We start from the raw sequence: 27,823 nt of genomic DNA on the forward strand, positions 1-27,823 counted from the left end.
TTCCTGATTTCTTATTCTTTTGCATGTTTGTCACACAAAATGTTTCTGATCATCAAACACATTTAACCATTAGTCAAATATAACACAAGTAAACACAAAATGCAGTTTTTAAATGATGGTTTTTATTATTTAAGGAGAAAAAAATCCAAACCTACATGGCCCTGTGTGAAAAAGTAATTGCCCCTGAACCTAACAACTGGTTGGGCCACCCTTAGCAGCAATAACTGCAATCAAGCGTTTGCGATAACTTGCAATGAGTCTTTTACAGCGCTCTGGAGGAATTTTGGCCCACTCATCTTTGCAGAATTGTTGTAATTCAGCTTTATTTGAGGGTTTTCTAGCATGAACCGCCTTTTTAAGGTCATGCCATAGCATCTCAATTGGATTCAGGTGAGGACTTTGACTAGGCCACTCCAAAGTCTTCATTTTATTTTTCTTCGGCCATTCAGAGGTGGATTTGCTGGTGTGTTTTGGGTCATTATCCTGTTGCAGCACCCAAGATCGCTTCAGCTTGAGTTGATGAACAGATGGCCGGACATTCTCCTTCAGGATTTTTTGGTAGACAGTAGAATTCATGGTTCCATCTATCACAGCAAGCCTTCCAGGTCCTGAAGCAGCAAAACAACCCCAGACCATCACACTACCACCACCATATTTTACTGTTGGTATGATGTTCTTTTCTGAAATGCTGTGTTCCTTTTCGCCAGATGTAACGGACATTTGCCTTCCAAAGAGTTCAACTTTTGTCTCATCAGTCCACAAGGTATTTCCCCAAAAGTCTTGGCAATCATTGAGATGTTTCTTAGCAAAATTGAGACGAGCCCTAATGTTTTTTTTGCTTAACAGTGGTTTGCGTCTTGGAAATCTGCTATGCAGGCCGTTTTTGCCCAGTCTCTTTCTTATGGTGGAGTCGTGATCACTGACCTTAATTGAGGCAAGTGAGGCCTGCAGTTCTTTAGACGTTGTCCTGGGGTCTTTTGTGACCTCTCGGATGAGTCGTCTCTGCGCTCTTGGGGTAATTTTGGTCGGCCGGCCACTCCTGGGAAGGTTCACCACTGTTCCATGTTTTTGCCATTTGTGGATAATGGCTCTCATTGTGGTTCGCTGGAGTCCCAAAGCTTTAGAAATGGCTTTAAAACCTTTACCAGACTGATAGATCTCAATTACTTCTGTTCTCATTTGTTCCTGAATTTCTTTGGATCTTGGCATGATGTCTAGCTTTTGAGGTGCTTTTGGTCTACTTCTCTGTGTCAGGCAGCTCCTATTTAAGTGATTTCTTGATTGAAACAGGTGTGGCAGTAATCAGGCCTGGGGGTGGCTACGGAAATTGAATTTAGGTGTGATACACCACAGTTAGGTTATTTTTTAACAAGGGGGCAATTACTTTTTCACACAGGGCCATGTAGGTTTGGATTTTTTTCGCCACTTTGTGTCTCTGCCGCTCGCGTTATGATGATGTATGGGGGCACGGCACTGAACGCACACAAAGGAGATACGGACAGATCAGCTGCTGCTACTGAGCTGTGTGTTCTGCATGTTGCGCTCTGTGTCAATCATTTAAAAGCCTGTACAGAAGCTGCTGCCATGCTGCGAGATCTGCATGTCACGCTGAGCAACGATCATTTAAAAACCTGTACAGCAGCTGTCCTTTAAGCCAGCAGCTTCTGCTGCTGTGCTGTGTGATGTATTGCATTGCACGCAGATCATTTAAAAGCATGTACAGAAGCTGCTGTGCTGCATTATCTGCATGTCGCGCTGTGCGATGATCATTTAAAATCCTGTACAGCAGCTGTCCTTTTGTCTTACTTCCTTGTCTAGTGGGATGTTAAAGTGTCTCTGAGAAATTGTTTGTAAGTAGGGCATGATGTGCAAGTAGTCTCGTGGAACTTCAAAGTGTCTCTCCGAGATGATCACGTCTCGACCCAAGATTTTTTTAATATAATACATAATTTGTTTACTACTAACGTTAACATTTATAGAATTCACACCTCAACTTGAAATTTCTCCCATCACATACAGTAAATTGCTTTTAGTGTTGTTGATTACTGTGTTTTTATCTGAAAACATCATACTTCTTGTATATCTTGGCTGCAGCCCAAACATGATTTTGCATCTCGCTGCACAGGGTGGTCTAGCAAATGACACAGGATGTTAAATGCAAAAACTCATAGCTGAGAGAAATTTAAAAAAATGTTATTTTACTTCAAATATTAAATGGGGTTTGTAAAGTAAATTCAGATAAATTCTAACTTCAAATTAGCAGCTCTAGTGGAAATTTGTTCTTGGGCTATCTACATGAACAAAGGTATGATACACATAAGGAAATTTAACGGGTACAAGAGAGAGAGATGTTTAATGGTAGTTGTTTTGCATAACCAATGTCCTTGTTTCCCCCTACTGTTTTGCAGCTTTTTGTATTTTAGCACAGTGCCTCTTTACATTTTCTGTTGCCTGGTCTTGGAGTTCAGTACACATTTAATACTTGGGGAAAAAGCCAATACAGAGTACAAGTAGTTAGGGTGTGATATTGCATTGTTAGAAGTGCTGAAGAATAATGCAGATTGGCAGTAGGCAGTATAGCCAAAAATGCATATCACAGTATACAGTAATATAAAAGTCTTGACAGTTTTAGGTAAAATGTATTTGTATATACTTTTCAGACTGAAAAATTTTTCAAACAAACAACTAACCTACTTAAGACTAACTATGCATATTAGTGCAACTCTTGTCTAATGAAATGCTAGCTTCATATTCGAAGCAATTACTCCCTTCTTTTCAGTCAGTAAGAGCTGTTTTTTTCCTTAGTTATTCGCTTGCTCGCTCACTCATTTATACTGCTGCTGCGAGAAAGGTTTAATTGTAGACCTCTGGTGTTCTGCGATTCAAGAGCTTTACTTCACAACCAATCGAGTTGCGTGTTCTAGCAGAAGCCTGCCTCACTACATGAGAATGTCACCACCGGAGAAAGAGTTCTACTACATAACACACCTACTTGATAGTTGTCATTACATATGTGTAAGGTAACTCTCTGTCAACTCTAGTATCTTAACCGTATTTTAAAGATGTGTTATGAGAACAAAGTGTGAGGTATGCCTTGAAATGGGCATATTGAAAAAGACACAGTTGACTGGTCATATCATATAATATGGCCGACTTGCAATACAAAGGCCACTAAACATCATCCAATATGTGTGATTTGATTGGCTCCCTGACAAAGCACAGCTCTTCAGTTAGACCTAGTAGGCTGCTGCAACTTCTGCCAAGCAAACACAGCACAAGACATGGTTTATTTCTGTCCTATCTTACTGTTGGCGTCAACTCATCAGTTTGAACTGCATAACACTTTGGGTAATATTTTTAAAGAAAGCAGTTCAATTATTACACAGTTCATATAAGTTTGTACACAAAGTCATTGCCTTTAGAGTAGCAATAAATGAACAAAAAGTCATATTTCCCATTTCTTTTTCACGCATGTTTTGTATTTTATGTTCAAATGTATTTGCAGGTTTTTGAAAAAACTTAACATATTGACAAAATATTTTTTATGAAATCATACTACAAGAAGTATTTCACCCAGTATACTGGATCCGCTGGTTTGTCATCCACCCCAAGTGTTGGTGTATCTCTAGTTTCTAGTGTGTGTATTTCATTTTTCAGAACCTAGTCAACATGGAATCATAGATGGAATCCAAAGCAGCAAAAACATCTATTATACAATCTTTGAAGTTCTAATCTTAGATATAAATACGAATGTGGAGATTCTACGTAGTCAATGTGCAGAAGGGCCTGTCCTCTTAAAATTACACAGGCAAGAGATGGGCTTTACAATTCCTTTTTGACAGGTTGTGTCTTGTAGATATTCTAAGGTCTGGTTAGCAGAAAAATATTTGGCACTGTGCAATGAATTGTAATTGATAATTAAGAAGTAATGGAGTGTAAGATAGCCAGTAATATAGGGATTAGTTATTGGTCAGTTGAATCAGTTGTTTATGAAAAATTAAGCATGAACAAGTTCTGTGCTTGTTGTGTGCCTGAAATGGATCAGCATAGTTACTAGTACTGCAAAAAGAATATTGAACTAATAAATCCAGAGCTGAAGAAATTTAAGAAGCGTTTCATTAGTTAAGATGAAGCTTTAATAACATAACTGTGACTCAAGAGTCCAAACATATATTAAAAGAAATTCACAATCAAAGCTAGTGTCAGCAAGGTCATGTGCACAATTTTTTGTAATCCCTGTTGGTCCTTTTAAACTTTCAAGATTACACTGATTTGCTTGGGTGTTTGTGGCCTTTGGTCAGGGAAAAGCAGTGATGAACCTGTCGTGTTGTCTTGTAATGCAGGAGAGTCTGAAAAGTTTAGTGGAGATAGGTTCAACAGTGTGTATTTGAATGCTGAATATATGCAAGCTAGAAGTACCTGGCGCTGTCCAGGGTGGGGCCACCAGCTAAATTTTTAATGAAATCTTGCCTGTGGCGTTAACCTGTGCAAATGGGCAATATGTGCAAAATTTGGCAGAGAACGATTCAACAATGTATGTACTGGACAAGCAAACATTCATTTTTATATATTATAATTTAAATAATTTATATAAAATGTAACAGTCCTAAGGCAGATCTCTGAGGAGTGCCATTGATGTAGTTGTTGCAATTTAGAGAAATCATAATAGATTTTTACTTAGGCCCATTAACTAGCTTGAAATGTAGTGTTTTGAGAAAATGTATTTGAAATGACCATTTAGAACACCCATAAAAGAAATTAAATTGAAAGCTGTTCTTGTACATTTAGAAAGTAGTAAATATTTTATGAAGTAGATAAACAGTTAGAAAGTTACAATAATATTACACTTTGATATGAGAAGTGGCCCCTGAAATTGTGTTAAGGCATGCATTTTGACTACATCAGGATATTCTGAACCGAAAGCTGTTCCTGGTAGTATTTTAACAGCCCTAGGAATTCAGAGTTATTAATTTCAGTTATGGGCCATTATCCTTTACTGAATTTTGTCTACCACTTTATTTTGCTAATTTCTGTCATTTATGTAAGTTATGGATGCATAGCCATTTTATAGTTTTATGTTTAGTTTGGTGTATTTGACTCTATTTACTAGTGCAAACTCAGGAGATATTGGGACTTTATGTTAATCAGATTTTGGAGCATTGCACAAGGCATTGAGAGACTTATGGACTATTCTGCTACCTGCAGTAACATTGCCAAAGCAAATCTGTCCCCACAAACCAGGAACTTGTCTCCTTCTCATTAGTGTATTTTCCATCCAATGGTTTTTTGAATGAGTATAACATATGATGTGAAAATTTAGGAAATGTGTGCTATGGAAATGGTATCTGTAAATTTTCAGAATATGAAAAGTGAATATATTTAAATGGATTATTTCCCTTCTATTTAATGAGTTTCTGTGGCAAATAATGCTACCTTTTTTGTTGAATTGAATTTTTGCATGTTTTTTTGTTTCAGCATCATGTTTGTTTTTACACTGCACTTTTTTTATTGCTATATTTATAATTATTGTATAGTGTGCTTTGCGTGTGTGCTTGATATGAATAGATTGGATTTATAAGAAAATGGCATGCCAAGTAAAAATGATTTACTATAGCAGCACCGGATAAGGGTTTCCATTTCCTTATCTGAAACCTTTGTGGAAAGATGTGTTTCAGTATATGGAGATTTTTCAGATTCCAGAACAGTGAAAGTTTAGAGTTTTTCTTTATTATTGGGGATACAGTGAAAGAATGTGTAATAATTAACAAAAAAAAATCACTAAAATATATATTCATTTATTTTATCCAGATAATTATTGTTTTGCAAAAATGAAAAGGTTGAAACATGTATTTCAAATTAGCTTAATTTTTTTTTAAATGTTCTTATTGAAGAGAAATGTTCTAATTGAGTTCTTCAGTTGACTTTTTATTTAGCAGTCATAATATAACTGCTGTTGTCTGCACATTGTAAAAAACAACAAGCAAAATATAATAATAATAAAAGGAAAAAGGACATTTTTTTGGTCCTTTTAATGTTTTGGATATGGGTTAGGTGGGTGGATTTCTGAGGTATTCATATAATGAGGGAGTGTCCAAATACTTGCTTTCAGACTTTTCAGTAATATTTGGTATCTTTTTCTCCATTTCAGTTCAGCCTATGATGTAAAATTGCAAATTAAAGTGGCTGTCAAGAAGCTGTCCAGACCATTTCAGTCCATCATCCATGCCAAGAGAACCTATCGGGAGTTACGGCTGCTAAAGCACATGAAGCATGAGAATGTGAGTGAAAGTAGCTGGAATGTTACAATCAGTCAGTGAGCAAAACAATATCGGGTTTGCGAAAAGTGCCATGAGAAATGTATGATTTTTATGAATTTTGTTGGTCTGCCTTTGAGTTGAATGGCATTCATGATGCTATTTAAATATGTTCAGCCCCATGCTGAATTTGTCTGTGCTCCATTACTCACCAACCAAATAGGGTATGAAATAAGCTTCAGAAAAAGAGTTTTCTGTCAGATGTGTTATTTTTGCAATATTGTATTATATTACAACAATAGCCAGACCTAAAGCAATTGTAACTTTCCATATATACCAGTCTTTCATTTTTAAATGAAATATACACCTTCATGAACATAAAAATTGTAATTTAAGTTACTTACCATAACTACAAGTGTACAACTTGACATATAAATAGTCATGGACAAATATTAAACTTGGCATAGCTGCCATAAGTCTTTAGAAGTATGGGCAAGTCAAAGAAACAATGGACCTTCTCCAGGATAAGCTGTGTCTTTAAAAGAAATTCTTTTTGAAAGGAATTGTGTGCCTCTGAGTTTTGTGTATACATTGATACTGATATTAGAAGGAAATAAAGCACTGGTACAGTTTATCAAAGTTTAATTGCAAGAGAGCTGTGTTTTATTAACTACTAACTTAGCAACATGCTTAGAAATAAATGGCAGTACAGGGTTGTTTTCTTTTGTGTAGTACTAATGCTATACCTGTTCCATTTTCATGGTCAGCTATAATAATAGCTAGGTTATGGAAAGAATCTTGCAACAATTCAGGTCATAAGATAATATACGCACTCAGTAATTCTGATGTTTCAAAGAACTTTGTTGGTAATGGCAGAAGAATGTGGTTATTCATTATTTGTTTAGAATATAGTGTTGATGATGATGTCCGTGAAGTGGGTGACAATAGGATTCACTTCCCTTTTGAATAGTCATAGTGCTATCGAGTGGCATCTGCTGCCATGCTGTAGCACCTCATACTGTGAGGCCAGATTTTGATGAAATATTCCTTTCTTTGTTTGTTTCGGAAAGACTTTTCATTGAAACTTCTGATTGTAGGTTAGTGTCATGCAAACTGTGGCTCAAGTGATATTTACTCCAGAGTAAAGTGCAGGGGTTGCCATTAAATTCCCAATGGAGAATATTTTTGGAGAGAAACATTACATACAGCCTTCTCTGGTTCAAATAGTGAATCTGTGCAAAATTTGCTAGAGAGGTTCAGTGCTGTTTATTTTCATACTATACAAACACATTCCCAGGTTTATATATTGAAAATAAACAGTATATTAGAAGGTGGATTATGAGGTAGCATGATTTTTCCTCTGTAGCTTATTTTTAAAGCAGTCAGTCCTGTCTATAGTCCTTTAGCACGTTGATGTTTGTCTCTTTAGTAACCTACTGATGTGACATTGTATATATTGAACGCATTCACTGTTAATGACGGTGGAATATTTTGGATACATATGCCACCCTTATCACTAATGTGCACTCTGAAAGTTTAGCAGTTATCTAAACAATCCCATTGTCTTATCTTCTGTCTGTGATCTCTTAAGGTAAAAAATGTACAATATAAATGAATGAACTGAGCTCGAGTTAAAGGTTTGTTTTTCAGTATAGAGCATCCTCAAGTCCCCTACCAGAGTTTACTGAACATTGTGCTAACCTTTAATTTAAGGTGATACTTTTAACAGTTTAATTTGGTGGAAGTTGGACAATCCTTTTATGATGTTACAGTAGTCGTTTTTTCTTGTGTATGTAATCAGGTCTTTTAATTAAGGTTTACATAAACAAAAGACAGTGAGTAAAATTAAAACATGTTCAAGGGTTGTCACTAAACAATATATTAGCATGAAATGTAAAAATTGTCTACCTAGACTATTTTCTAATTGGTTAATTTCCAGTGTACTCTGTACGCATGACAAAACTGACCCAGTAAACCTATACACATGCAATATCTTAATGTTTACCGAGCAGAGTCTTTTAGGAGCAGACTGACATGGTCTATAATTAGGAATTTTAGGACTTGTCAGAGGACTGTTAGTCTTTGCAATTTTGGGAATTGTATCAACTCTCTGCTGCCTTTGTTTGAAATTCAAGTATTAGGAATCTGTTAACTGCTCTGTCTACGGCCTTGCTAAATCAAAATGTATTTGGATTGACGCCAGTAGTGCACTAAAATATGTCTCCTTCTCAACAGGTGATTGGGTTGCTTGATGTGTTCACCCCAGCCAATAACCTTGAAGAGTTCAACGATGTGTAAGTGCCAGATATAAACTACAATGTTTGTTTTTCAAGATGTTTCATTATAATTTTTTTTGAGGGCAAATGAGCTAAATATAATGAGTAGTTAACATTGTACAGCTTTTAATGAAGTTTTAAAGAAGATGTATACAGTAATTGTTTTTACATTGAGTTTAATGGAGACAGCTACAATAAATCTATAATGCTGGGCAGTGACACAGATGCCTAGAAGAGCTGAATATCTTCACCTGCCATTATACTTCAGCTACATGGGTGTGTATCAGAACTTTGCCCTTGAAAATGTGTTTATCAGTAGCAAGAGTTGTGTGCAAAGATGTATCACAGCGTCTGACGAAATATGTTTGTTTTTTCAACTTAGGAGCACATTGTTATTGTTCAATGGCTACTGAATACCAACTTTTGATTGGGATGTCTATAATTTTTTTTTCTGACTTGAGTTTATACTCTTCATATACTGTGTTCAGCTTGGTTTGATCTGTCATTCAACTGAGCAGGAAATCCTGTTTGTTAAGCTGTACTATGAGAGAGGATCTGGTCTTCGGGGAGTGTTGCACAACTAGAAAACTGGAGCAGAGCCCAAAGTGCATGGAATCAGAAACTGTGCTAAATAAATGGAGACAAGGAATGCTAGAGCAGTGCTTTCAGTTGGATTGTGCTAGTCCATGTACTAAATGACCACCTTGTGTCTGCATGGATTTTCCTCTGTGGTATGATACAATTTTTGTAATATTTTGTAAAGTCGTGGAAGCACTTGTCATTATATTGAATCTTGCTCACATTAGAGTTGAGAAAATGTCAGTGGTGTTGCTGAAAGTAAGTTAAAATAAACTGTTCTCTTTTATAATTAAATCTGCTCATTGATTGTGTAAGAATGGGTCTTTCCACACTTCTGTTTTTTTCTGATCCAACTGGAAGTAGCTGCCATTGAGTGAAGTGATTTAGCATAAAACATACTGCTGTAGTTTGCCCATGGAAAAAGGTGTAATCTAGAACAATCACACATACATTTTCAGAGTTTTCAATGGCAAAGAAAACTACAAGGTTATGCTGCAGAAGGCCAGTGACTGTCCTTTATTAGCACTGTGTAGGCTGTATTTTATGAATTTCCAATTATACTGAAGTAAGCAATCACTTTAAAACCGTGATAGTTCTACAACAAAGAAGAAAGGTAGACAAACTTTATGCTGATGTAATAAGCATTCTAATTTAGGTACAGGGATCTCTGATTTAGGTTACACTTTCTTAAAACACATCCTTTGAAATAATGTTATTCATTCCAGAATTTTGTACATATGATCTATATTACTAAACGAAGGTTGTATATATGCACGGATGCCAGAGGCCAGCAGCACCGAAAGCACATGCACACAGCACCTGAGTGCCCCAGACTCAAACCCAGAGGCTTCGCAGAGTCAGTAGGTGCCGCCCAAACAACACAACCTAACCTATAAACTAAACTTCAGGTCACAATACAACTGCCGCCTGAACACGAATGTGCACACCACTGCATATACAACCTTCGTTTAGTATTGTTTGTAAATTTGCACGGATGGCAGAGGCCAGAAGCAAGCTGTGCACAATACAACCGCCGCCCGAACGTGAACGCGCACACCACCGCATATACAACCTATTGATGTTAACCAGATAAATAACCAAGTAATTGGATTGCTTCCTGGAGAAAGCCACGTCTTTCTAAGTACTGACAGTGTTGATACTGAACATAACTGAGCATCTTAATTTCCCATTAGAATATTAATATACTATTAGCTTGGCTGGATTACCACAACACAATCTAAACCTTGAAGTTGGGACGAAATTACCTTTTAAACTTAAACGACACCAATTTCCCATTAGGGCTGCATTTGACATGACGATCAACAAATCCCAAAGACAAACCATGGACAAAGTAAGGATTTACCTATCTGAGCCTGTATTTGGGCATGGACAACTTTATGTTGCCTTTTCAAGAGTCCGGCGTTCATGTGACGTTAAAGTGAATGTTTTAACTACTCCATACCAGGGAATGCTAATTCAAGGACAGGAAACCATCTTTACCAAAAATGTTGTTTATAAGGACATTTTTGATTAGCTATTTTGAATTTACCATTTTATGAATTTTTTGTTTTTTCAAATTTACTTCATTTAAACCTTTGCACTCCGATATTTGTTTTACTTATAAGTGCAGCAACTCAAAGACATTTTGGACTTAAATAATATAACAATTACATTTCAATTTTAGTTTTAATAAATTGGTAAATTTTAGTACAAATATATTTATTTAATTAAATGAAAACTTTCCCAGGACGCTCCCACCATCCATCATTTTTCATCCCTCCAAAGATCGGAGGGAAAAGAAAGTGATTGCCATTCTTGGATTTGCGATTCTTTAGAGAATCATGGGTTTACTGGTAAAAGCAGAACACACTGTTCTGACCCATTAAATTCCCACTTAAAGAGTTTTTGCAAGGGCTTAGTTTAAGTTCTTATTCTGTTTTTGGCTGCAGTTAAACCCTAACCAAGTCACTAAGTGCTCTGGTTATAAACAAACGAAGAGTGCGCCAAATGAAATGTTTTTAAATGATTAAAAACCTATAAAGATTTGATCTTCATTTAAACATCTTCATTTAAATATCTATAGAGAAAGGTGATACAATATAACAAATTTAACACATTTACATTTTGTATTCTATTGCATATTTTAAATAAACATACCGGTAAAAGCAATTGGGTGCAAACTTTTAGAGTATTATTAGAGAGGATCCTGGACTGTCTTATTTATACTTACGATGTTTAGTTTTGTGTTACCAGTTTTTCTTGATCAGATGTGTGCTATCACTGTGTTGAGACTGAAGGAACTCTGAGGCCCTCAGAATGAATGTTATAGATGCCTGTAAGACTGGGAAAGGATTTATAAAGGACTGCAAACAATTAAAAATCAACCATTTCACCCTCTGGAAAATCATTTACAAATGGTGAACATTTGAGACAACTGCCAGCTTGTCCAGGTTAGGGACAAGAGTACAATGCAGGATGTTGAAAGAAGTCTCCAAGAACCCTAAAATGTTACCATGAAATCTTCAGGTAACTCTTCCCACTGTTGATGTCAGAGTGCATGAGTCTACCATTATAAAGAGGCTGCATAATTTAGATCTGTATGGGAAGTGTGCCAGGAGGAAACCTTTGCTGTCCAAAAAAAAAAAAGCATGAGGACAAGATTAAAAATTGCCCACGAACACCTATGCAAAGACCAAGATTTCTGGAACTATGGGTTTTGGACAGACAAAGCAACAATAGAGTTATTTGGCCACCGTGCCAGAAGATATGTTTATCAAAAACGTAAGACTGCATTTAACCAGAAGGATGTACTTCCTCTCTTACTTTATATTTAGAGAACTGTGGGCAGGTTGCTCATCTTGGGCAAAAATGTTATTTAAAGCCAGATTCTCTTTGTGCTTATAATGTAACTTATTTGCTTTCCTAAAAAATAAAATCTTTACTTTGTTTAATATTAGTATCTGTCCAGAGTTCTTGATTATGAGTATTTTCTGTTAAAAATCTTAAAAATCTAATATAATGAGACATTAACTTTAATTTCACCTTTTTGTTTCCAATATAAAGATATTTAGTTACTCACCTGATGGGTGCAGACCTGAACAACATTGTCAAGTGCCAAAAACTCACAGATGACCATGTACAGTTTTTAATCTATCAGATCCTCCGTGGATTAAAGGTAAACAGCTATTCTTAGAATATTTTCTCTATTTGTTGTTTCTTTATTCTGTTTATTATGCTTTATTACATTTCATCAATTGTACTTTGTTTTTTTTTTTTTTTTTTTTGGTAGTATATTCATTCAGCTGACATTATTCATCGAGTAAGTATGTGATTGAATCATGGTATGTTTATTTTCTCTGTTAAAATTGAATGTTCTGCTCTTCAAATGAAGCAACACAAATCTGGTCACATCAAATGGAATGGTCAATATAGAGTTTCTCTGCCACATTAAAGCTACTTTCCATGCAGCTTTAATTGTGCTCTTAGGGTTATTTGCTAATGTGTTTATACTTGCAGGGCTTTAAGTGATCTTGTTGCTTCTTTATCTGGTTAGAACTGGAAAACCAATGTGCTTCTCTCTTTGTCTTGCTTGTGTAAATAATTAAAATAACATGTTAAACTGATCATTAAACACTTACCTGCTCTTCAGCCTTCTGTTTTATGCTGTAAACTTTGAGCAAAAGAAAAAAAATTGCTTTCCTGGAATATTCAAAGCTTTCCCCTTGTTTCAGGACCTCAAGCCAAGTAACTTGGCAGTGAATGAAGATTGTGAATTAAAGGTGAGCTGTTTTTGCACTTCATAATAATTATTTCAGAGATAGATACTGTATATAGAATTTGATGTAAAAGCAGTTTCCACCCTAATATAAAGTGACAGATAAAAAAACTGTTCAGATAAGTCTTGTAAAGTCTCGGATAATTGAATTTTTGCCCTTGGTTAAGAATTACTAGTTTAAAATAAAATGAAGATGAAGTCCTCTAAGGTGTATTTACCGTAAAAGGTCTCTCCGTTCGGTACAGTTAAGTTACACACATTCACACAATGTCTTCCTAATAGATCCTTGACTTTGGCCTGGCACGGCTTACTGATGAGGAAATGACTGGTTATGTAGCCACACGATGGTACAGAGCACCTGAAATAATGCTTAACTGGATGCACTACAACATGACAGGTAAGCTTTAATACTAGCCTGATTATGCTTTGGTATCTTTCTGTAAATCGACTATTGGCCATGTCTGCATCTTTATTGTCCTCTCGCTCTAATCTCCTAGAAAACATTTCTACATTTGTGGCTTTTACATGAAGATTTCACAGTAGATTGTGGCAGGAAATAAGGTTTTGTGAATGGGTGCTGACTTTCTGTTCACCATTATTTTTCCTGTCCATTCTCATCATGTTCCTGTATATTTCATTATATTGGTTGATTTAATGTTCCAGTATCTGAGACCTGCCAAACACTGGAGAAGCTGCATGTTGAAGTTCTCTTCTGTGTTTTTATTTTAGGGATAGACATTTTTTAATTATTTTACTGTATGTGAAAGTTGTTCATGTATTGCCTTATAAAAAGCTTTTTGTGGAATGTTGAAATTCTTCTGATGGAGTGCTGTCAGTGGTATTTGTTCTATTGAGGAACTCCAGTAGATGCAGAAAGTGTTTCTTTCCCTGTGTGTTCCGTTTTACCAAATTATGAATCCAGTAAGAGGCTGCTGCTAACCCATTTGGAGTGTATTTCTGTTGCTTCTTTTTTCAAGATTCAAACACTATTTTCTGAACTCACTTTTTTCTGCACCAAGTCATGGAAAACTGAAAATTCTTCTGAAAGGGACAGCAACAGATGCAAAGCAAAGTCCAATACTAGATTAAATGTGCCTGTTTATTTCGGAGTATAGAAACCACCCATTCTTTCTCCTGCTTGAATACCTCTTTTAGTAATGTGTGTGTTCAGATAGTGTATTTCTCGATCATCCTTTAAGTGTAGTTGTGATATATTTGGAAAATAATTAAAAAGCAAACATCATAAAGTAAATCATGTTAAGTGTTTTTCAGGTAAATAATACATCACATTCTGCAGAAATCTCTTAGCAGTTGCATAGCATCTGTATATAATCTTCATTTGGGTCTTGATCTTTGTTTGTCCACGAATGAATTAGAAGAAGCACTAGATGGCAGTAGAGAGACAGCTAAAACATAGGCATTGCATTAAGAATCTCCTCCAGGCTTATACTACTAAAGACTGTAGTACTCCAGTCACACCTCAAAACGCAGACATTCCAACTAAACAAATTGTTGTGCTTTGAATTAACTAAAGAGATCTTCATTTAGATCTTGATCTTTGTCCGCGAATTCCACGCATGCGTCGACCACCTTCCAGTTTAGGACGTTGTTGTTACTCACGGATGTCAACAATGTGCCGAAATAACGAAAGGGGTGGTGGACAGTGTTACGCTGGTTAGCTCCTGAGGCCTGGTTAGAGAATGAGATTGCTGAAGATAAAAGGTACGTGCCTACGTAACATATGATTGAAAGAAAGACAGTGGGTAAAATGAATGACAACTTAACAGCACGTTCTGGAAATTATTATTGTTACGTTGTAGCCGGCGAGTGCTGCGCGTCTCACAGTTGTACATGCTAACATGCCTGGATAACTATGTGTCCCCCTTTAATAACCATTGCTCCGTGTATATTGCCTTACTCTTTGGATTGCCACAAAGCAACCTACGAGATTGGAGAAAGGTTGAGAAGACAATCATGAGAGGAAACGATAGCGTCGTGAAAACGAGATGGACTGTGAACGGACAGAAGCAGAAATGCTCCTACACCACCACATAATTACTATTCGGACAGTGATTCCGAGTTGGCTGTTCCTATCGAATCAATATCCAAGGGTTTTCTTTTTTAATTTTGTTTCCCTTATAAAAAATCATAATGCTGTGCGATGAAGGGCCCAGTTCACGTCTGGCAGCCGCGTTTAAACAGGTAGCCCATAACAGACAACTTTAACATGCGCAACGTAGTTGGGCGCACATGGCTAGTATACTAATAAAATATCTTGTAAAGTAATGTATTAAAGTAATATCCTTTATTCTTACCCTAAAAGAAATATGTTTCCAGGTAAATGCCCAAGTGTACAAAAATACAACCCACACCGTGCAGGCAAGAAGAAAAAGCAGTACTTGGCAAGAAATTAGCTAATTTTCATTTATGACTGGAAAGTTATTCCCTGTGATTATTTTCATCCCTTTAATGCGACTACTTTATCTTTTAATCTTTGCTATGCACCTCTGTAATTTGTTCATCGGTTTATGTGATTTATATATAGTGTTAATAAAATTCTAGAAACAAAAACAATCAGCACAGAAAGAAGTCCTATATTCAGGATATTACATTGCCTTTGCTAATTGTGCTTACTCATGACACTTCCCCCTTTTTCCTCTGAATGTTTGTTTGCATGCAAGTGATCTGTTGTTAAATCAGCCATAGGAGAAGGGAGAAGCAGCTGTTGTGTTATAATAACCATCCATGGTGCTTCTTAAGTGACATGAGATATATCAGAGCTGTACACTGATCATGTTGCATTATTACATTCAAGAAAGTGCCTTTGTCTGTAACAAAGTAAAATTTGAGTCTAATATAATTCATAGCAAAGATGTGCATTATGTTTGATACTAGCTGTATGTGGTCTTCAGGGACAAAAAAAACAACCTGAAGACTCCCTAGCAGCTTTACTATATTCATGAACTTGGGGAGGCATCGGCTAACTCTTAAGAATAACCCAGGGCAGAGAACATGGACCCACCAGTGCTTGCTGCCCGACTGACCTTTGTAACAAGACACAGGCGATGCCATATCGTAGCCGCATCACTGGCATACGAGTCCTATTAAATTTGGTCTCAAGAAAATACCTCCAGATCGACAAGGCTTTTAGTAAAAACTTCAAGCCTTGCCCTCCATTGCTGAGTAGTTTCACTTGCACGTTGTTGAGCTGCAGCCTTTGCTTCATTTTAAAGTTGTGTGTCTTCATCTGCGTCATTAGCACAATGTCGTTGTTGCATGGCTGCATTTGCTGTACACAGATCTTTCATAATGAGGTGCATGTAACCTCCGAAAAAATGTAAAAGTGCATGCATGTGCCATCTAGTGGCTGTGGTTGAGCATGAGCAGAGTGGACTGCTCCACACACACACACACACGTCTTTTGTTTATACAATAAATAAGCATATTAGATATATATATATATATATATAAAAATATGAAAAAATTAAATTTTTTATGTCAATACTGAAAATTAGTTATCTGTGCTTAAGCCTAGTACACATTTCAGTATCCTAACTAAAGCCATTCATTTGTAAAGGCAACAGTAAAGGTTGTCTGTGGTTAGCTCGTGAGGCATACATGACATTAAACATGCCTATTCATTATCAATTTGTTGTTTGTGTCCTTATAAATGTACAACAGTTAAATTATTATCAGCAATTGTCCACATTTTCCAGCAAAATCCATTAAAAAAAAATACTGTTTTCAGTAGTGTAGTATTTTTTATTTTCTGTTTTCTAGAGGCCTCTGTCTGGTTACTAATGTAAACCCATGGAAATTCACCCATACTTTTAATGAAGTTGCTCTCTACAAAGGTTCATTTGAATTAGTATTCCTAAAACCATTTTAATAGTTTTGTGAGTTCAGTGAAAATAATATTTGACATTACTGTCATGCCTAAATGTAATGGGCATCCAGCATAGATGTCTGAAAAAAGGTGAAAGATAGTATAGTATGATCCCTTTTGATGTTTCTCTTGTAGATAGAGCAGTCCTCTTCTGCATGGGATTGGGGAGGAGTTTAATAGAAATTAAGTACTGGAAAGCATTTTTTTAGTTGGAGTGCTTGCCAATAAATAACTGAGCACATTTTAATCCTTGGAAACAATGCAAAAGACACAATAGGACTAGTGTGGAGTAAGGTTGTGTGGTAAACCCATCTTTTAAAATTGTATGGTACCAGCATTTCATTAATTTCAATACCAGGAATAAATAGTAGTTTCCAAGCACCTCCCATACTTAGTCATTTATTAGCAGGTTCGGAACTCCTATGGGTGTTCCCCCACCAATAGATTCTTGCATTTAAATACATCAAGCTCAATTAAAGAAGGGGGAAGAATTTTTCAAACGTTTTTATTTATATAAATGCATTGGAGTCTCCCACCACATTTTAGTACCAATCCAACATTAGTGTGGAGCCAAAAAATTAAGTGATGAAGATAAATATTTTACATTGATTAAGCGTATAATGAAAAATGGAGAAACGTTGAATGAAGAGGTTTGCTATGATGGAGATAGTGGACGTGAGGTCAGAGACTAAACAGGAAAGTTGCTAATGGAGGTGTTTGCAGTCAGTCAGTCATTTCATTAAAGAAGCCCAAGACTTCAGAAAGTAGAAACCAGTATGTGGGTTACCTGGCTGTCCTGAGTGATCCACATAATAGCTGGTGAGCATAAATGAAGACAGTCTAGGCTTTTCTTGAACATCTGAAGTAGGAAACGTATGCTTTCTTAACAATAAAACTGGTTGATCCTCTCTACTGTGCCTATAAAAATATTTTCACATTTTATTCGAATACAACATAGAATCACAGTGGGTTTAATTTGACTTTTTTGGTATTGATCAACAGCAAAGGACTCCTTGGTGTCTAAAGTGCAAACAAATATCTGCAAAGTGGTTTAAATTCATTACAAATATAAAACACAAAATAACTGATTACATATATATTGACCCATGTGTTATTGGGCTACTCAGCAGACACACCTACTGAAATATACATGAGAGTTTCTCGTATCTATCACCTGATGTTGCATTTAATGTAGGGTTTTTTTTTTTCTCCTTGACTGTTGTTGGTATTGTTCTATCACTAATCAGTGGGATTAAGAATTTTATTGTACATTTTTACTGGACTGTAATTTTGAACTTGAACCTGATTTAACCCCCAATGAGAGCAGGTTATCATGTAGAAAATACATCCCTTCCAATTCTCCATTTCATATAGAGCACCATAATAATTTCAGAAAGTTTATTTGTTGAATTGTGATTAGCCCAGTTTTAACCAGTTAAGACTATACCTATACCTATTCTGTGTGCTTGCTCTGATCACAACCTATCATAGGATCTCTGTCTTGCAAGTATAAACGACTGCATCCATTAACAGCCGTTTTAGTACCTTTGTTCACATAACAAAGACTGACCACTTTCTTTTCTGGTTTGTTTTACAGTGGACATTTGGTCAGTTGGATGCATCATGGCTGAACTACTCACTGGGAGAACACTGTTTCCTGGAACGGATCGTATCCTTTCTCTGGATATTTGTATTACACATCTTTATGGTTTCTCCATTAAATGAGTGCAGTACATGTCTATTGTAGGCTCCTATTTTGGACATATATCTTCATTTCTGTATGTCCAAGTCTTATAAAGAATAAAGAAAAAATCTTGTAAGAGTGTAATGTTGTCTGGTACCTTCAGACAATACAGAGAGTGAAGTGCAGCCCCTCCACATGTGAGGGAGACATTTTGGACTGTGAAGAAACCCTAGTGCTCCCCTTGTTGAATATAAGCCTCTGAAAAGCAAGGTGTACAGAAATCCAGATGTGTAGAACTTTTGTGATAGGATGCTAGTTAACAATATTACGTAATTTAAAGGAAATTTTCAGTCCAGTTTTTCTTCTGATTTTGTAATTTTATTCTAAGGAAAAAAACATGGGACTGCAATAAGAGAATCAAAAGCTTGGACCATATTATTTGGGTACATACCGTGCCCTTGCACCCTTCCTGATTTCAGCATTTTTTTAAAATATTTTTTTTTTTTTGCCAAGTCATAACAATTATTTCAGATCTCCAAACATATTTATTACAATACTGAAGATTGCCTGAGTAAACACAATGCACAGCTTTTAAATGATCATTTGATTTATTAAAGGAAAAAAGTTCACCACCTGTATCATCCATCTAATAAAGTAATTGTCACCTTTATCAGCAACAATTGCAATGAAACACTCGCAGTATCTGGACACCAGTTTTTGGCATCACTGTGGAGAAATTGTGGCCAACTCCTCTCTGCAAAATTGTTTTAATTCTGCCACATTGGAAGGTATGCACTGTCCATTTAAGGTCCTGCCACAACATCTCAGTCGGGTACGAGTCAGGACTTTGACTCGTCCATTCCAAAACCTTAATTTTTTTTTTTTTTGCCCTTTCAGAGATGCACTTGATCTTGTGCTTCTGATTGTCTTGCTGCATAACCTAAATGCACTTGAGCTTTACATCATGGACAGAAGATTGGACCTTTTTCTTCTGTACTTTCTGGCATAGGGCTGAATTCATGCTTCCCTCAATTATGACAAGACACCAGGCTTTGAAGCAGCAAAGCAACCCCACACCTTTACACTACTACCACAATGCTGTTATTGTGGAAAGCTGTGTTAGCTTTATGCCAGATGTAAAGGTACTTTCAAAAAGTTCAATTTTTGACTCATTAGTGTACAGAACATTATCCCAAATGTAATCAAAATGTTTTTTGACAAATGTTAGAAAAGTCTTTTGTTTCTTTTGTTTAGCAGTAGTTTTCACCATGCAACTCTCTTGTGAATACTATTTAGGCCCAGTGGTGAATCTGGGAATGCTGACATTAAATAGAGTTGAGAGAGGCCTGCAGTTCCTTAAATGTTTGTCTGGGTACCACTTTGCCTGAATGAATTTTCTATCATGCGCTGTTCAGATAATTTATCTGTGCCTGCCACTTCTGGGCAGATTTACCACTGATCCAAATTTTCTCTGTTTGAAGATGATTGCTCTCACGGTTGTTCACTAGAGTCCCATGGTTTTAGAGATTGCTTTGTAACCCTTCAGTAACTTTTTTTATTAGGTCTTCTGGAATTTCTTTTTTTTGATGTATGGTGTGCTGGTTATTGAGACCTTTTAGCCAACTTCACTTTGTTGGAAAGGTTCTCCTTGAGTGATGTTTAGAGTCAATAGTACTGGTAGCAATCAAGTTTGGTGTCTAGTCTTACTTAAGTCATTATTTAAGTATGGTGTATTGGTTTCTTGATTTGCGAAGGGGAGAATTACTTTTTCACATGGGTGATATAGATATTGGTGAACTTTTATCCTTCAGTAAATCAAATACAGTACTTATATAAAAACTGTATTGTGTTTACTCAGGTTTTCTTTTGTATTCTACTAAATTTATTTGGAGATCAGAAACAATTAAGTGTTAGGAATAAGTTAAAACGGAGAAAATCAGGAAGGGAGCAAATACGTTTTCACAATACTGTATAGGGCAAGTGGGAGGAAATTGAAATGAAATCAAACATGAATTGATGTATTGATACATGAATAAGTGTTTATAGAGCACTATGGCAAGTAAAACTAGATGAATGACATCTAACTTGTTATGCTGCGGGGTGAATTATCTTATAGTGGATCAAGACAGGTTTTTCCAACATGGTGGAACTTGCCTACAGCTATTAGTTGGTGTGATGCAAACAAAACACTTAATCAACTGATGGTAAATGCCAGATGACAGACCATTTAGTATAAAATGATTGTGCATATATGGATGTCTGTTAAGCTGCCTGGTACCAGTCCCACAAATTTCTCAGGTGAGTATTTTCTAAATCAACCTCTGTCTCAAGTTGATTGGTACTTGCATCAAAAGGAAAGCTTTCAGCATAAATCACAGATAACTTTCATTTGCAAATTTGGAGATTACAAAGCATCTTTAGTAAATTGCAGATACACCGCCTACTGCATAACTTTCTAAAAGGAGCAAGCGAGAAGTAAGACATGCACCTTATATGTGGAGTTTGCCTTGCTTTGACCGGGCTGAGCTCGGACTGCTTTGCATGTGCCTTCTCAATAAAGACAAGTAACTTGCATGAGCTCTTGCTTGAAACCTGGCTGTATAGCAAAGCTGATCTCAAATAATCAAAATGTCACACATTTCCTTATCTTGCTGGACTTTTCTTTGTGAGTTATTGCTTATTGTTCTGCTTAGGTTTGTTCGTTTTTCTGGCATCTTGCTGTCTCCTCATTATACCACAGTTTGGTCTTTTTGTAACCATAATTGTTTGTGCTCTGTGTATATGTTTGCATGCTTGCTGCTTTCTGTAATGAATTGTCACTGCCCTCAATTGTGTGAATTCAGCAGAGCTGTTGCTAAAAGCTCAGCACAGTCATTGATAATCCAGTCATATATGCATTAGAAAGCTATTGCTACTGTTAATTTTTCTTAGTATAAACTAGATGATTTACGCATCGTTTATTTGTGACTACTGTTACCCTACAAATAGGAGTGTACTTTTTGTTTCATTTGTTTCACAAAACACATTTTACCAGTACTCTGTGGTGGCCCATGGTTCCCTGCTGTGGATTATCACTTGGGAACACAAGTCAACTGCCAGACCTTTCTTGTAATTAATTATTTTTTGTTTATTATAGAAAAACATCTTCCAGCTTGTGGAGGCTGAAAGTGTGAGCCTGCTCAGGAGCAGATTGACATTCCATTTATGGGCAGAACTGATAGTAGTCTGTTTCCTTATTACAGTTCAGAGTGCTGCAAGCTGCGTGTTTGTTTATTAATTTTTTTGAGGGCTCCACAACGTTTTCCTTTATGTTGTTCAATTAGATATTGATCAGTTGAAGTTAATATTGATGCTCGTCGGAAATCCAGATGCTGAGTTGTTGCTGAAAATATCTTCAGATTCTGTGAGTTCCCTGTTCTGCCTGTCTTTCTGGTGGCATTTGAAATTGCCCGCCTGGTGGTGCTTTCCTATACTTGTGTTTGTTTGCCTGTGCAGCATGAAACCTACTTGTCACTATGCTTCTGTGCATCTGTGTTGATGCTGCTGCACTTGAACTAGTTTGGTATTTTAAAAGGTGCCTGCTATTTTATTGCTGCATTGCTATGGCAGACCTGGGTCTATGAATGTAGGCCTACCTCATCTGTCTAAAAATTATTTTGAAGGTATTGTGCCTATAAATGGTGGGACTAATATTAATCACTAAGTATATCTGTTCACTAACGGAAATTTACTCCTTGCATGCTTCCTACATTTTTCTCTTTGAAAGCTGCAGAGTGTTTGGGTGTTGTTTTCTTCCAAAAAATATAAAATGCAAAGAGAATATTACTAAAAGCAATGTGTTATGGTTTTAGCTGCTTTTTGTGTGTAATTACAATCCCCTTGACCGGGTGTGAATAAGATATTAACCAACTTCAGCAGATTATGCGGCTGACAGGAACACCCCCTGCCTCTCTAATTAGCAGGATGCCCAGTCATGAGGTGAGCCAGATTATGTAAACTTTGTTTAAAAGGAACAGTGGCCAATAATTTGTTAGGGTTATTTCAGTGTTTCCCCTTTATTTACAGGAATTGTTTGATCCTTGGGGACAAGTGTTGTATGCTCAAAAAGAGCCCAAAATTGTATATCTGAGTCAGTCCAAGACCATTTTGGATTTGTTCCCAGAAAAGCAATAAGGTTGGGTTATGGGTTTCTAAAGAGTTCAGAACACTTCAGTTTTGAATGATAGTGTGTTGAACAATCAGTAATATGAACTGACAGCTAACAGCATGCATGAGGAATGCTTTTGAGTATGCCTCAGTCCCTTAATTACTGTGTGTCATTATGATCACTATTTGTTGCGCACACTTAGACGTACATTTGAGTTGTCTGAAAACTACTACATTTCTTAGTAAGTTTTTAGAACAAACTGCTTAATTATATTACCTGAAAAGCTGTTGTACAATATAGACTTTTATAGTGACAAGCTTCAAAAGTTTGGATTGATTGGCAATGCAGGGTTAAAAGTCTTACTAGATTGCAATTATTTAGATGAAGCTTTTACCTAAAGTACCTTGTAAATGTCATAGGTGTTATAGTTGCATTTGTCTTTACAAAGATGACTAAAGTACTTGCTCAGTAGCAAACAGTCTTGGTAGGGACTGAACTGGCAACATTCTTGTTTCTAGAAACAGTTCCACAGCCTCTAGGCTATCCTGTGTCTGACTGTCATATAAACATGGTCGGTCAGTCATATTTTAGAAATGTTTAGGATTTTCAGGTTTGTGTGCCACAATCCTTTAGCTCACATGGATTATTAGAAACTATGCTTCATTTGTATTCCTGGAAATGCTGATGTGTGAATTAATTATTATTAAAGAGGGCTGATTGATGTGTTTAGAAGTGCAGTAGTGAACCTGGCTTTCTTTTTTCCCCCTCTGTGGTTTGGTCAGTTTCTGAATTTAAAGTGCCCAGGCTTTTTGCTACCTATTGTGGCTTTAACAGATGCTGTTTCTGCCCCTATTTGTGCCTTTCTCTTGCTTTTTATCTGCTACTTCTAAAGCTGCTTATCAGATATGCAGTCACTCAGTGTTTCCCAACCTCGATCCTAGAGGCACACTGTGGCTGCAGGTTTTTGTTCCAACCAGATTCCTAATCAGTGACAACACCTGATAGCATTGATCTCATTTAATTAGCTGGCATTATTTTTCTTCTACATTCAGAAAAGCACAGCAGCATGATTTTAACATTTTATAAGACATATAAAAATATTTCTGCTTTCGTTATAGATTTAAATGCTTAACTCTCTTTTGCTGATTTCATTATATTTTGCCCTTTCTCTGTGCAGTTTTTCCCCTTTGTATCTTATTAATGACAATTAAAAATGAGCAGAGCAGACACGCTGACAAACACTGAATAATCAAAGGCTGCAACTACTTTAGCATCAGACTCACTAATTAGTAAAAAAAGATTAATTAAACAATTAGAACACCTAGAAAAGTAGAATAAAAATCAAGATGAAATATTGTTAAAAAGAAAAAATACATTATCCCCATATAACTACTTTGTGTGTGTGTGTGTATGTATGTATGTATATATATATATATATATATATATATATATATATATATATATATATATATATATATATATATATATATATATATATATATATATTTTTTTTTTTTTAACCAAACTTGGTTTTCTAATTTCTTTATTGTTCCCAAACACAGAACTTGGGAAATAACACATCACTTAATTAGCCCAGTAGTCCAATTAAAAACAGAAGCTGGTTGGAACAAAAACCTGCAGCGACAGGGGGCCACAGGACCGAGGTTGGGAAACACAGAAGTCTTTTACAACTTGAATTTGAGAGTGGAAGGCTACATTGCCATTGAGGAACATTTAACAAAAAATTGTCATTACTTTTTATCCTAGTATCAAATAAAACTAGGAGAGGTTTTTTGTATGTCTTGTCTAGATAACAGAATATTAGACCCTATACCAATACAAATTTAGCACAAAGAACAATGTTTGGAAAAGACTGAGCTGGCATAATTCTCTGAATGTTTTTCATTTTTAAATTTAATTTTCCCTGTTTTTAGGCTAGAAATTACATTAATTCTCTTCCCACTATGAAAAAGAGGAACTTTGCAGATGTGTTTATTGGAGCTAATCCATTAGGTAAGCAGAGGTAGAGCTGTCTTAAGCTTTATTTTTGGTTTGTCTGGCAGTTCTATGAAAGAGCTTTTGCATTTGCAAGCATTCATACTTCACCCAGACTGTAAGCTTTCCAATGATTATAGTTTTTTTTTTTTTTTTTGAACCGTATAAAAATATTAATAGGATCTTATAAAAACTGAGCATTGTAATTCTGTGGGTTATATTACGCAGCTGTTGACCTTTTGGAAAAGATGTTGGTCCTGGACACGGATAAAAGGATTACCGCAGCTGAAGCTCTTGCACATTCATACTTTGCGCAGTACCATGATCCAGAAGATGAGCCAGAGGCAGAACCCTATGACCAGTCGTTTGAAAGCAGGGATTTGGTTATTGATGAATGGAAGAGTGAGTGTTTTTATACGGAGTTCTGAGCCGTCATATGCTTGTAGCAACATGTTGCTTTGTACTGTAAATGTGATTGTTTTAATATTTTTCAGTCAAATTCTGATAGTGTTGCTTATGCTTATCACCTTTTTTTTTGTTCTCTCAGGGTTAACTTATGAAGAAGTGCTTAGTTTTGTGCCACCACATTCTGATCCAGATGAAATGGAATCTTGAGGACCATACTTCTTGCTGTGATTTCTTTCAAAATTGTTAGGAATTGCATCATCAGTGGCCCTCTTTTTTTCAAAGTTATTCAAGTGCCTGTTATGTCTCAAAGAAGGAGGTTACCTGGAGGATGAATACAGATGGACTTTCAGACCTTTTGTACAACATTGCGTGATATGGTGGGGTTGAATTTGGATAAAACTTGGGACAGGGACCGATTCAGCCATATTAATAAATTTGCCAGTGTTGCATGTGGCTAAGTCGGCAGTAATCTTTCCTATCAGCATTTACTTCAGCTTTTGCAGCCTGTGCTATCTCCTGGATATTGACACTGGAATGCCAAGGTGCACCTTAACTAAGAATTGGTGTGTCAGTCATATTTATATATTTCACTTAGGTTTTCCAAAAAAAAGTTCAGTAAACCTTCTCCTCCGTGGACTGATCAGATCTACTGTTTTATGAATGGATGTCGTAACGAACAGTGTTGTGAGATTTTGAAAAATGGTCAGTGTAGACATAGCCCTCCATCTAATGAGAATTTAACTGTTGAGGTCTGGAGTGTTTGAAATTTGTCTGCTTCTTCTACCACCAGATTTGCCTTGCACTAAAAAGCTGCAAATTAATCAAGACTGTCCTATTTTCCTTTTTACAGTATTCAGGCTTTAAGCTGATGGGCATTCCTATGGCTTGCCTGCCAGTGTTTCAAGTTTGTTTTTTTATTAATTCCTCTTCACTGTGATTTCCAGTATTTTCTTTCTCAAAGTTGTGTAAGCACTTGTCAGTTAATGTTTTAACATTTTGCCTTATCATTATGTATTGCATGCTGAACATCACACACACAGTTTGAGGACCATCCTTTGGAGATTAATGGCCAGGTAATGTGTGCAGGACATAAGATTCACTCACTTCGGGGACTAAAGAGCCAAGCTGCAAATAGTTGTACAGGATCCTGTATGTTCGGTAGAATGTCACCTCAGCATGGAGCATAGTGATAGTAATGTTATGTTTGACACAGTTAATTACTGAAACTCAAAAATATCTGTTTAATTTTTAAAACTGTGTGAGTTTAAACTAACTTAAGGGTGTGTTTTAGTGATTTAATACCAGTTTGTGTGTCTCCTGTAAATGCATTGTTTCAGAATCTGTAACACTGTCATTGCCGTTTGTTTTTGATTTTAAGATCTCTAAGCTTTCTTCCTCTTTGTGGCCCTACCCAGGGAATGTTGGGCAATGTGTCTGGCTAATTTTATGTGATACACTGCAGCCAAATTGTGCAAAAATCCTTTAAGAATCATTTTCCTTTATATATTTCCAAGATGTACATAAATATATACAATGTTAGGGTGTTATCTTTTATTATTTTCTTTAGAATAAGTTTAATACTTGATTCCATAAAGCAATATCTCTAACAAGCTTGAATGTCTGCAGATAAGGGGATTGGAACAGGAATGTTGCTATAGCACAAATGGAAGATATAAAAAAAAAGCTTTCTTTAGCAAAATCTATTTATAGACGGGTGCATCAACACTGTAGAGTTAAATGTAGATTTTTAAATACATTTCTATATACCCAGAAATGTCATTATTTTCTGTACTCATTGAATTTTGCCCCTTGCACTCTGTTAATGCAATGTATAGTGGCACCATTGTCCAACTGCTTACAAGAAAAAAAAAATAAAGCCAATTATTTTTCATTTTGTTTGTCCATTGTTCTGTTAGACATGCTGGGAATTTAATACAGCAGAGGGATAAAGGAGAAAACTATGCCATCAATTTGTGCATATGGACTGCTGTCAAGACTTAGTGTCCAACAAACATAATACTGCTAACTCAAACTACCAGCTATGGAGATTATCTATTTCCTCAGATTGTGCTCTGACTGATCATGCCCACTGCTTGGAGCTCTTAAGTGTTTGGTGCTTCTATTTTTCAGTTGTATCTTAACCCTGAAGACAGTGGTGATATCTGAATTTGGTTTTTGCTCCATGTTAAATGTGTTTAAACTACCTTCAAACCATCCATTAACGTGTTCTGGTTCACAATGAAATAATGTGTCAACTTTGGGCTTCATTAAGTGGGCTCCTGTCAAGAGCTCAGCCACTGTCTTCAAACAGAGGTTAATGCTGCCATTGTTATGTTGAACTTGATGCTGTTAGTGTGCTATAAAGTTGTTTTGGCCTTTAACTCGAACTCTAATGGAAATCACATGTTCAATACTTTCTAAAGCTGATGTGTGTCACAATTAAGCCTCCGATATGCCTATGCATTAATTATAAACATATTGTGTATAAGCAGATTTATGATGCCTGTAAAGTCTGTTTAGATATAGCATTCATTGTGAGTGTTTAAACCAACTTGTGACAGTAATCACTTTCAAAGGTGACTTATAAAATACCTTTATAGGTTGTATAATTTTTGTATTTGTGCTACCTGTGGTGCTGCAGTTTTTAATCTTCATTTTGACAATTTTTTGTCACTGCTTCCAATATTGATTGATTTCAGAAGCCTGTTTTGTCTTCTGTATTTGGGCTTGATGTTGTCATAGTGGATTGAAGACAATTGGGAATGACACCTTAGAGCTTGATACTGTCAAATTTTAAAACCCTGTTTTGTCTCTGATCC

At 36.1% G+C, this 27,823-nt stretch overlaps 1 protein-coding gene across 2 annotated transcripts in view; it reads left to right on the plus strand.

Annotated features, from left to right (window-relative positions):
* Window positions 1-26,895, plus strand: part of mapk14b (mitogen-activated protein kinase 14b) — a 46,012-nt gene extending 19,117 nt beyond the window's left edge. Inside the window, exons 2-12 of one of the 2 annotated variants that reach the window (XM_039749289.1) lie at window positions 6,149-6,278; window positions 8,490-8,548; window positions 12,173-12,284; window positions 12,399-12,428; window positions 12,841-12,888; window positions 13,167-13,281; window positions 18,368-18,439; window positions 21,778-21,857; window positions 24,536-24,614; window positions 24,825-24,998; window positions 25,144-26,895. In XM_039749289.1, coding sequence (XP_039605223.1) covers window positions 6,149-6,278; window positions 8,490-8,548; window positions 12,173-12,284; window positions 12,399-12,428; window positions 12,841-12,888; window positions 13,167-13,281; window positions 18,368-18,439; window positions 21,778-21,857; window positions 24,536-24,614; window positions 24,825-24,998; window positions 25,144-25,211 — 967 coding nt within the window. In that variant the 3' untranslated portion in view covers window positions 25,212-26,895. Of the gene's footprint in view, window positions 1-6,148; window positions 6,279-8,489; window positions 8,549-12,172; window positions 12,285-12,398; window positions 12,429-12,840; window positions 12,889-13,166; window positions 13,282-18,367; window positions 18,440-21,777; window positions 21,858-22,352; window positions 22,433-24,535; window positions 24,615-24,824; window positions 24,999-25,143 lie in introns of both variants that reach the window. The other variant, XM_039749288.1, reaches the window with a different exon arrangement.
* The last annotated feature ends 928 nt before the right edge of the window (window positions 26,896-27,823 follow it).

Source organism: Polypterus senegalus, chromosome 3 (genome assembly GCF_016835505.1).
Source record: "Polypterus senegalus isolate Bchr_013 chromosome 3, ASM1683550v1, whole genome shotgun sequence".
In the NCBI taxonomy this organism is placed as follows: domain Eukaryota; kingdom Metazoa; phylum Chordata; class Cladistia; order Polypteriformes; family Polypteridae; genus Polypterus; species Polypterus senegalus.